The sequence below is a fragment of the Helianthus annuus genome, chromosome 15, assembly GCF_002127325.2.
Source record: "Helianthus annuus cultivar XRQ/B chromosome 15, HanXRQr2.0-SUNRISE, whole genome shotgun sequence".
In the NCBI taxonomy this organism is placed as follows: Eukaryota; Viridiplantae; Streptophyta; class Magnoliopsida; order Asterales; family Asteraceae; genus Helianthus; species Helianthus annuus.
The window spans coordinates 8266436-8278136 of record NC_035447.2 but is presented as its reverse complement, the minus strand read 5'-3'; the positions used below and the strand labels follow the sequence as shown (position 1 = coordinate 8278136).

Below are 11701 nucleotides of genomic sequence, written 5' to 3'. Positions count from 1 at the left end.
CTGAAAGATAAAAAAGAAAAAAAAAGAAAGAAACAAAAATATTATTCATAGTTGTTGTTGTCCAATTATATATGGGGTATTGGATTTTAATAATCCCAAGTTTCACTGATTGGCCGGTAATAATCCCAACTTCAAAAATTGCCTACAACAGTCCCAACTTGTAAGATTTTGGCCACCAATGATTCTTGTCTAACTAGGTTATAACCCAGTTAGTTATTTGAAGTTTTGAGCGGCGGAGAAGGTCACTAGAGGTTGGAGATGACAAGTGGTGGTCTCCTTTGGTGGTTTCAGGGGTAAAGAAGGTCGTCGGAATAAGTTGCAGATCACCGGAGTTGCGTAGATGGTGGAAATTTTAAACCTTTGAGAAGCGGAGAAGCTTACAGGAGGTCGGAGATGATTGGTGGTGGTCTTGTTTGGTGGTTTCAGGGGTAAAACGGGTCTCCGGAATAAGTTGCAGGTCACCAGCCCAACAAGGTTATAACCCAGTTAGACAAGGATCATTGGTGACCAAAATCTTACAAGTTGAGACTGTTGTAGGCAATTTTTGAAGTTGGGATTGTTACCGGCCAATTAGTGAAACTTGTGATTATTAAAATCCAATACCCCATTATATATATATATATAAATATATATATATATATATATATATATTAAATAAATAAATAAAATAGATGTCAAAATGTAAAAAGTGATAGATGGCTAAGAGAAGTCTATTGTATTGGATGGTAATATGTAGAGACAAAGTATAAAAGCGTATTACATTTCTAGATATATAGTCCGTTACAACAGTTGGCGAAACTAGACAGATACATATGGCCAATTGGCAATAAGAATTATTGAAAGGATGGATCGTCAATAACCTTCCAATCACGGGTCTCTGGTCTTTTCATTTCACTTGGATAAAATTCTAAGTTTGTTTGAGGTCCACGCTGCTTTATCATACGTTTTTTTTCTTCATACTTATACATTAGTTGTGGGAGAACCCGAGAAAAAGAATCATGGTACCCATGGCAAGCAAAGTTACAATCTAAGCACTTCAAGATCAAATGGGATTGCAATTCGCTTCCGCACAACTGGCATAAACCATCATTCTCAGTCCCCGGAGCAACCAACACAGGATGTTGGTGTAAACTTAGTGGTTTTCGTACACCTGTAAACTTGAAGTTAATGTACTTATAAACACCTTCCAAAGAGAGAGAATTAATACCCTGTTCAGACTGAAGTATTAACGGAGCACATGCCGAATGAATGGATTGTGCGCACTCTACACAATGATAGAACCACTTTCCAGGATCAAGATCCTCCTCACAAACTTCACAAAAGTATTGACCTTTGTGGTCCTCGATTGGGGAGTAACTCAGCTTCAGCGAGTGCTTGTCAAGCTTATGCCTAATTGTTTTAGGTAAATGCAAAGCACAGCGGCAATCCAAATAGAAATCACATGCATTACATCTAAAATAAGTATCACTTTCAACAATACCCACACGACATGCGCGACATTCCATCTTAGATACACTGCTACGGCTTGATGAAGCACCATCTACTCTTGTAAGTAAGTGATCCGCGTGTGCTTCATGTGTAATTTCTCTAGGCATAAGTGCACAATGAGCATCAACTATCATGTGATTGGAAACATATAAAGCCCCATTTGATGGCAATCCACAAATAGAACATTTGATTCCAAGAAGGTAGTCTTCACCGTAAACAAGCCAAGGTTTATGTTCCTGTCGTCCCCATTGACCCACAACGTTTCTTAGTGTTGTGGGTAGCTGGGTGCACCAATCGTGGAGAACAAAGTCCTCGTCTTTGCAGCATTTGTAAAATGGCATTTTTGTAATTGGTTTTGTGCATGCACTGCATAATAGTTTAATTCTCTTCATTGGGTCGTGAAGAGACACTCTCGTGGTGGTTGTAGCATTGTTTATTAGGACTAACAACGGATGGTCATAAAGAAAATGTATGAGGTTGCCATTTTCATCTCTTTTTAGCTCACGAGTCTGTCCTATAAATATTTGATCTGCTAAGATGTCTGATTCATCGTCGGCTGGCAAGTGAAGAAGGATGGGATGATCAACATCTTTGAAGTTTTTTTGTGTCTTTCCTAAGCCTGAAAAATAGAAATTGAATAAATTAATTGTCATCACACTAAAATATATAGGTTTTTTTGCCAGGAGATGAAAAAACAATGGATAAAACTAATTAAAAAAACTTATGATATGTGGATAATGAAAAAGGCTCACACTTAATGTGAATTTTAACCGACATGAATAGTTAAATATAAAGATTTGGATTTAGTTTGCATGACTCATTTCTCTTTGCAAATGTTTACAATCTACACACATTTAAGGATGTGGTTTTGTGGTATAGATTTTTATATAAGTTATATGAAGGTATTGATAAAATAGTAGATTTAGAATCTATTGAGATTTTTTTAGTATAAAATATTACAGTAAATTCAACGTTAAGTAAATACTGAAAAAGAATAAAATGATTTTTTTATGGAAATGTCGTAGTTGGCATACTCATTTGTGAAAAAAAGTAAAAAGAAAAAGAAAAAAAGATAAAAGAAGAGAACAATCATGTCATCACAATCTTTAAAACTTACCCAACAATAATGAAAAAAGGTCTCATTTATGAAGTATCATGTAAACATGTATATAATTCAAGACTTACCAGGTAAGAAGACGGACATGAAAGGCTCTATCCGTTGTGTTGCACAATCTGGATGAACATAGTACATGCATTTACTGCATTTGTAAATCAAAAGTTCATCTTCTAATTCCATACCACAAATTCTGCATTCGAAATCATATAATTGATCTAAAAACGAATATGAAAGTGTGAGCAAGTGGCGGTGGCTAAATTGTTGAGTTTCAAGCAATAACTTTATGGGAAGTGTAAGACAATCGGAATTTACTAAGAAGTTCAAACAAGTATTGCATTGATAGAAATGACCTTCATGTTTCTTCTTACATGCAAAACACTTGTTCAAACCAGGTTCAACACTAAAAGAGATTAATGGGTGTGGGTGGGCGGGGTGATGTATCGTATTTTGCTCAATAAATGTGGCACAAAGTAAATCGATTCCATAATTACATGTTGAACAATGATAGCCAATTCCATCTCGATGACATTTGAGACACGCGCGACATTTATCATCATTTGGTGTTCTTCTAAGGGTAAGAGTATGAGAAGGGTGGCCTTGGAATTGTAAGGTTTTTGGAATTTCTTTGCAAAATTTATGGAGTGAATAATTACACGATGGCATGTCACACGTGTAGTAATAACGGTGGTACCAGTCAATTTGTCTGTCACACTGGTTACATATGCACTTGAAGTTTTGCGTCTTGATCAAATCTTCATCAGCGTATTCGTCATCGTCTTCTAAGTAGTCTCGATGCATTAGTTGCAAATCTACGAGCGTTAGTGGGTGCTCATGTTCAAGCTCTTCAAGATTTATCTCATTGACATCCATTTCAATAGTATTTCTCTCTGTCACTTTAATATATATGACGTTTGATTGCTTCAAAATGTAAATGTAAATGTAAATGTAACAAAAGATGTATTTATAAAATATCATCAAAATCTTGAAGACACAAATAGTGGTGTAAACTAGGTGAGTCGTCATTGAACTACTCGTGACAGACTTGTTAAAGTGTGGAACCATTGAACTCTAGCTTCATGTACCAAGTTTGATTTGGCTCAAAAGTCTAAACCGCTTTGTTATTTATATAAATATAAAATACTAACTTATATGATATATTGTATAATTTATATAAATTTATATAAAATGTTATTATTGGTCAAATTATTCTATAAAGTCTCCTAATTGTAAGAAGTGTAAGAAGCATTTATAGAGTAACAAGTGTCCAATAACCTAAAATTAAACCCACTACATCACCACCCAAAACCTAAACACCCACACTCACCCCACCCCAACACCACCCAAAAACCTGACCCCCCCTCACCACCCAAAAACCTAACCCCCCCCCCCCCCCCCCGCGGCAAAAAAAGCAAAAAAAAAAAAAAAAAAAAACTATACCTCACCAAAAAAAAAAAAAATCTAAACCCCCCACCCCCTCCCCCCACCCCGGGCAAAGAAAAAAAAAACTATACCTCACCAAAAAAACCCCCAAAAAACCTAACCCCCCACCCCTCAAAAAACTAAAAAAAACCTAACTCCCACCCCCCAAAAACCTAAAAAAATCTAAAAAAAAAAAACTAAACACCCACCCACCCCCACCACCACCCAAAAATCTAAACCCCCACCCCTCGGCAAAAAAAAAAAAAAAAAAAAAATTTGGGTGGGGGTGGGGGGTGTGGGTGGGGTTGGGGGTGGGGGTTTAGGTTTTTGGGGGCGGTAGATGTTTAAGGTTTTTTTGTAGTGGGTTTTTTTAGGAGCCTTTGTACCCTTCTTACAATTAGGATCCTTTGTATTTGATCATAATCCATGTTATTATATATAGGTATATTAAAATAAATACATATTATACATATACATTGTACACACATGTCTATATATATATATATATATATGTATGTAAGTGTGTATATAATTCTAGAGGGATATTCATTAGGGATTAGCAAGTATCGGTATCGAAAAACGGGAAAAATAAGTACCGGTGTTGAATATAACCGGCATGGTACTGGTATTTACTGATAAATCACCCAACAGTATCGTACCGGTACTGCAAAGTGGAAAAAATGGGTACCGGTACCAAAAATGACCGGTTCAGCACCGGTACCAAATGCTCATCCCTAATATTCATTACCTAAGTAAATTTAAGTAAACGATAAAAACAACCACATAGACTTACGTATTGTATTAATATGACACATACAAAACTTATTTAACCGACTCTGTTTTTCTTTGGTTACACATGAGGCAAGCTTGAATTTGAGTTTTTTTTAAAGAGTTTAACTTGAGTTTATTTGAAAAACTAAAAGACAGAGAATAATGAATAAATGTGTACCTGGTGGGTATTTGAAGAAGATTCTACAATAGTTATGACTTGAGTGTGGTTATTACTTCGTATATATAGTGAGTGAGGTACATCTTTATTACAAGTATATATAGTTTTAAAGCAAAGCAAAGAATAAGCATCAATCATTGTTTTACACTCAAGTAAAGAGTTATGCTTTGTTTTATATCAAGGTAAAGTATAATACTTTATTATGCTTTGTTTTTTTTTTATCAAGGTAAAGAATAATACTTTGTTGTATTTGGGCAAATAATAATGTATTATATATTACTTTTTCTTGCATATATTTTGGTCTTTAAATATGATAATTTTAAAAATTTCAATTCCTTTTAAAGAAAAATTAATTGGGTTATCAATCAAAGAAACCTGGTATCCGAATTTATATACTATTAATTTGAAACATTTGTGTGCATGTTTGGTTGTAAGTTGAGCTTAAACAGTTGTATCTTAATCAAATATTTATTGTAAGTTGTGCTTAAGTGTTTGGTTTTAAGTTGAGCTTAAATAGTTGTACCTTAATCAAATATTGGTTGTAAGTTTTGCTTAAGTGGTTGTACCTTAATCAAATATTGGTTGTAAGTTGTGCTTAAGTGTTTGGTTGTAAGTTGTGCTTAAGTGGTTGTACCTTACTCAAATATTGGTTGTAAGTTGTGCTTAAGTGGTTGTACCTTAATCAAATAATGGTTTCATTACCTTACCAAATTCAATCTGTTTTGTATGCATGTATGGTTGTAAATTGTGCTTAAGTGGTTGTACCCTAAGAAATAATGGTTTCATTATCTTACCATATTCAATCGGTTTGATCCATTCAAAGTTGTGTTGTTTTATTTGTAAATTATTATTATTTATAATAATCTAATTAATTTAGCCAAAATCTTGTATAAATATAATTTGCAACATATTGATGCAATGGTTGTTGTAATGTATGCATTATGGTTTGTATAGTGGTAATGATATATAGTATATTGGGTAGGGTTCGGCTACAAAGTCCATTTTTCCTACAATGTGTACTAAGTCATAAAACACCACAATTTCAACCATAAAACACACTCAAAACCCACAAATAACAGAGTGAGGATCACTAAAACACAATATCCAAACCCTAACAATCTGTAAAAACTTCAAACACACCATCATAGAACTATGAATATAAAACACAACATGGTAATCAACATAAAACACACTAATGTTAGTCTTTCGATAATCAAAGCCTTATCATCCAAAACACAACACAAAACCCACAAATATGACGTTTTAGTAATCTTCACTTTGTTATTTGTGGGTTTTGAGTGTGTTTTATGACTTTTTATACTTTATAGGAAAAATGGACTTTGTAGCCAACTCCCACCCTATATTATATATAGATTACGATGAACCTATCAAACGGGAAAAAATATACGCGAGTTAATCGTAACGCGCAAATCCTAGATCAACTTACCTAGTTTATTCTATGTTTTAGTTTCGGTTTAATTTCTTCGCATTAACACCGCAACTTCGGTGGTCGCTGGCAGTAGTGTGGCATTAGTGTTCGCCCCCGTCGCAACGCGGGGGTGCTTAATACTAGTTTAAATATATATTATATGTCATCACACTTTTAAAAAATTTAAAGCATTTCATATATTTTAAACAACATAGACTTCAAAATTGGCTCTATGTAAAACCCTGCTTATCCGACCCTATCCACGCTTTGATCCTTTCACAGCCAAAACCATCACATTCTATCCCTCCCCCATTGCTAAAAAAATAAACATTTTTGAGCATTTTTGCAGAAAAAACCGCTCACCATGCCCTCTCTCCTACACACCTTTCCCTCTCACCTTAAAAATGCTTCAAAACTAGCTATTATGGATGCTCTATGTTAAACTGTAGTATGATGTCCATAAAAAGAGTTATCATTGTAAGAATATGAAAGACTTGATTCATATTATTGATATGTTTGATTACAATATATAGAGATCACAAGGAACCCTAGAAACCTAATCGAGCCCGTGGGCTTACACTAATAAACCCTAGTCTAAGAATGCAGTCCAATACTCCCTCGCAGTCTGAGCGGTAGAAAATAGAACGCTTAGACTGGAAAAAAAAACAAACGAAACAATAAAAATAAACTAGTCTCAATCTTGGTTCTTGACTCGTAGGTCCAAATTTCTGCCAAAAAATCTGGTTTTGCCAAAAGAAATAACAATCCGTATTCTAGTTCACATTAAATCGGTGTACGGCTTCCATTGCTTTAGTTTCTTAGTTCCCGGAATAATAACACAAGACAAGCAAGATCCCAGTCGGCCATGGCAAGACGAACAAGGAAGAAAAGCTGTAGAAGACAACTGGCGACCATGGTTGTCACGACCCCCGACCCCACCCTGGACGAAATCGGGAGCCGCGAACAACCAAGTGGTACCGGTGGTTATTTTTGAAAACATTGCAGCGGAAATTTCATCAGGACCGTGAGTTAGGAAAAATATCAGAGTTAAGAAAACACCGGATTTTATTTATTTACTAGATGGGATAAAACCCAAGTTTTACAAAGGTAACTTTAATATAGAATAAATCTGATTGCATAAAACAAAATTTCTTGATTTAATTGATAAACTAAGCCACTTCTTTAAGTCTTTCGATGCCGTATCATCACCCTTATTCCAATCTACTGTCCTTACCTGAAACGCGTTTTAAAAAGGTTTTGTCAGCAGGAAATACTGGTGAGTTCATTCATTTTTGTACAGAAACATATTTGTTATAATTCACAACATTAAGAGTTTTTACATTTGCTTCTTCAAGATTGGCAAAGACTTAATCACTGCAATTACAACTTTGTTATAACTTACAGTATTAAGGGTGATTACATTGTTTATATCAACCAGTTACCCCAAATCGGTATTTGTCACTCGACTATATCTGTGACTATGGTCAGATCACCCATTGGCTAACTCGTTGTCCAATGGTGATGGGAAACAAGTTATGTATACAAAACCACACATACCGGCAGTAATTGAAGACTACAAAGACTTAATCCCTGTAATTATAACTTTGAAAACAAACATGATTTTGAAAGCAGATTTGGTAAAAAGAGAATGACTCATAGTATAAGCATGCAGTATTGATTTAACAAGCTTCTTGATTCTACTCCTTCTGATAATTAAGCATATACTTTATTGTTTTGAACCTTCTGATGATTCAGCTTCTATTTTGATTGTAGGAGTATGGTGTAAAGTTTCGGGTAGTTTAACAGAGTGGAATACGTATTAGTGTAAAACCACATCAAACCTAACGATAGTCATGAGATTCGAACCTTAACAAAATTCACAAAGTATAACACTTTGGATTCCGTTTACCGAAATTCACAAAGTACAACACTTTGGATTCCGTTTACCGGAATTCACAAAGTACAGCACTTTGGTATTCGTGAGTTGGTTCCTGAATCGATCGGACAGAACATCGCTTTGGTGATTATTGGTTGGAACACCAACGTATAGAGAGAAAAGAATAGAAGAATGAACAAAGGAAATGAATTCCTAAGCTTCCTATTTATAGGTAAGAAGTATAAACTTCTAGGAAGTTTCCTTTGTATTTCTAGGAAATTACCTATATCTTTTCTAGGAAGTTACCTATACGTCTTCTAGGAAGCTTCCTACCCATATGTATATCTTCTTATACTTTCCTTGCACCTTCCTTTGATATTATCTATCTCATATATATTTATTTTCATATATATCTATTTAGGTGTTTAATTTACTTGCTTAGCTGATTACTTAATCTTACTTGGCTTAATTAATCTTGCTTAATCTTAATTAATTGCACTTAGCTTAATTAATCTAGCTTAGCTTATTTAACTATTAAGTTTACTTAGCTATTAAGTATTTTAGCAGCTTCCTGCTTACGAGTTCATTTCTAGATACAATGGAACTCGTATTAGTGTATTAACTCAATTCAACTTTAACGACAATCACGAGATAGAAACCCTCGCAACGAATGACAAAGTGCGATACTTAAACATCCATCAAATTCACGACGAATGACAAAGTATAACCCGAGTTTGAGCAGCACTTAAACATCCATCGGATAGTTTCAATCGATCGGACATTGAATCGTACCAGTGACTAGAGTTATTACCCTAATAACGGGCAGAGTTTCGGGATTTAGAAGGTATAATCCCGAGCTACTATTTATTATAATAAAAGCTGAAGGAAAGGAAAGAGTTGAGCAGTTTGAAATGTAGCAGTGATCGAGTCAATACCCGATATCCGCGGCAACGTTTCCCTACGCGAAATTGTGATTTTAAGCAGTAAACTTCGTTTTTGAAAGAAACTTTCGAGCACCGATGAACTGCTCATGGCCTAGCCTTTTATACCTGATTTTTGAGTCTTACGCGGCCCGCGTAAAACTTAAGAAGATTTTACGCGGCCAGCGAGGGTTAGAAAGGCGGCTGAGTCATCGACACGTGGCGGCACCAGGTTTTCGCTCATCGTTGAGCTGTCGCGGCCCGCGTGAACTTGGAGAATCCTCTACGCGGCCCGCGTGAAGCCTTTATGCTTATCTGGAATAAATTTTAAGTTGATGCGGCCCGCGTAAGCCTATGCTTACTTTTACGCGGCCCGCGTGAAACCCAGAAATCTTGTTTTCTTGGTTTTTTATGCACATTAGGGTTTCAGGGGTCCGGGTTTTCACTTACGGAGCGTTTTAGGATATTTTTAGGTAAGTCGTTACAATGGTCGAGCGCGGTGTGTCTAAGAGACATGGTGAAGGCCGGTGATCGTGGTCAGGTGCGGCTTCAAAAAGAAATGAGATCCGTAGATCAAAGAAAGAGATCTGAGATAGGCTGAGATCGGTGGCGGCGGACTGTGGACCGGTGAACGAAAGAAAGAAAAGAAACAAATAGACATCTGGCGACCGTGGTCGTGCAGCCGTGTGTCGAACCAAACACCGATGACCATAGTCAGGCGAGGCCTTCGAAAAGAAGTGAGATCCGTAGACCTAAGAAAGATAGAGGGTGAAGGCCGGTGATCATGGTCAAGAGGCAACAAGTGAGAGAATATAGATCCGTAGATCTAAGTGATCAAACTGTGGTCTAAGATTTATGGCAACGGTGACAATGAACGGCACGGTTGCGGACCATAGTCCTGCATGTGATGCGGCAACACGGCTGGCGGCTAGTGGACCGTAGTCCTGCTAGAAAGAGCGGCTCAACTAAACGGCGGCGCCAGAGGACCGTAGTCCTACAAAAGAACGGCGTGGCGTAGCGGCTCAAAAATAACCGGCGGCAGCGGCATGGGACTATAGTCCTATATGGGGCTCGTGAAAGTCATATGTGATGTCAATAACATGTCACCAAAAGAAAAAACTATCGTGCTTTTGTTTTATTTTGAATGGCAACTACTTTGTGTCTTTAAAAAGAAAACAACGGGATGACCGAGACTGCACAGCAGAGCAAGCACGCTCAATTTTCAGATCAGTTTGGCGGACATGGGATACTGTTTGAAACCGTAACCGAGACTTTATTTAGAACGTGAAATAAGAAAAAAAGAATGATAGGAAACGAACGGGGGCGGACAGGGCGGCGGCAGTGGCGGCACGCCGCCCTGTCTAGGGTTTTTCTCAAGTGGTGACGGCTAGGGTATTATTATTTTTGTGTAGCGCGGCGGAAACGGTATAGAGCGCGGGCTCTATACCATGTAAGAATATGAAAGACTTGATTCATATTATTGATATGTTTGATTACAATATATAAAGATCACAAAGAACCCTAGAAACCTAATCGAGCCCTTAGACTTACACTAATAAACCCTAGTCTATGAATGCAATCCAATAATCACCACCATCTTGAGTTTCGTTGTGTCAAAAAAGACTAACAAATCGATGAGTTTTTTATGTGGAAAAGTGAAGCATTTTGTACAACAAAACCAAATCTTATTTATAAGATACAACTACTAGAAAAAAACACCAGATTCACAAGATTTGATCATCAAAATTTGTTTCCATATCAACTTTGGGTTGTAATTATTTTGTTTACTGTTTGCTTAAAGTAGTTATTGTGATTTGAATTGTAATGCCCATCAAAAGATTTCATACTTAGAGACTAAGACTAAGCGACGGGGACCGGTCTAGGGCCGGTAGGCTCCAACGCTGGGCCAGCACACCGCCCTTAGGGTCGTCCCCTTCTTCTCCGACAGCCCCTCGACACCCAACACGGGCCTTATTTTTCAAATATCATGCCGTACAACGACTACATTTAAAAAAATATTAATTTATTTTTCAAATATCATGCCGTTCAACGGCTATATTTAAAAAAATATATATTAATTACTTTATCTATAAATAAACACAACCCACCCCATTTTCAAACCATTCCAACCCAATCCCTCTCTCATTTTTATAAATTTCTTCATCTTTTATCAAAATTTAGCTATGGATCCATACAATCTAAATAACCCGAACCCAAACCCAAACGTTTTCTCAGTACCCGGCTACTATCCAACGATGGATCCGAATTGGTTGGCATCACAATTCTCTTTCTCGGGTTTTCAACAAAGCCCTAATGCTTTCGTTAACATGAACCATATGCAATCGATGCAACAAATGTTAATGACAACCGGTATCAACACGGATCCGGAAGAAGACCGTCACGTTTTGCGTCAAATGAACGAAAACATCGCTAAAAAATGGAATTCTTAAGATTTTCAAATTTTAGCAATCTAGTATTTTTTTTAAATTAAGGTTTTTTTAAG

The 11701-nt window shown here is 36.5% G+C and overlaps 1 protein-coding gene across 1 annotated transcript; it reads right to left on the bottom strand.

Annotated features, from left to right (window-relative positions):
* Positions 1-696: 696 nt before the first annotated feature.
* LOC110910341 lies at positions 697-3794 on the bottom strand. The gene is made up of 2 exons (XM_022155016.2): positions 2674-3794; positions 697-2107 (listed from the first exon to the last, which is right to left on the bottom strand). Exons 1-2 carry the CDS (start codon positions 3665-3667, stop codon positions 834-836), a joined length of 2268 nt encoding a protein of 755 aa, XP_022010708.1. The 5' UTR covers positions 3668-3794; the 3' UTR covers positions 697-833.
* Between the last annotated feature and the right edge of the window lie 7907 nt (positions 3795-11701).

Bases quoted from the DNA above. Each gene is read 5' to 3' on its own strand.
- LOC110910341 (XM_022155016.2), bottom strand. From the start codon at position 3,667: ATGGTTCCACACTTTAACAAGTCTGTCACGAGTAGTTCAATGACGACT. The intron at 2,108-2,673 runs GTAAGTCTTGAA...TCTATTTTTCAG, and splicing joins CATGTCCGTCTTCTTACCTG to GCTTAGGAAAGACACAAAAA.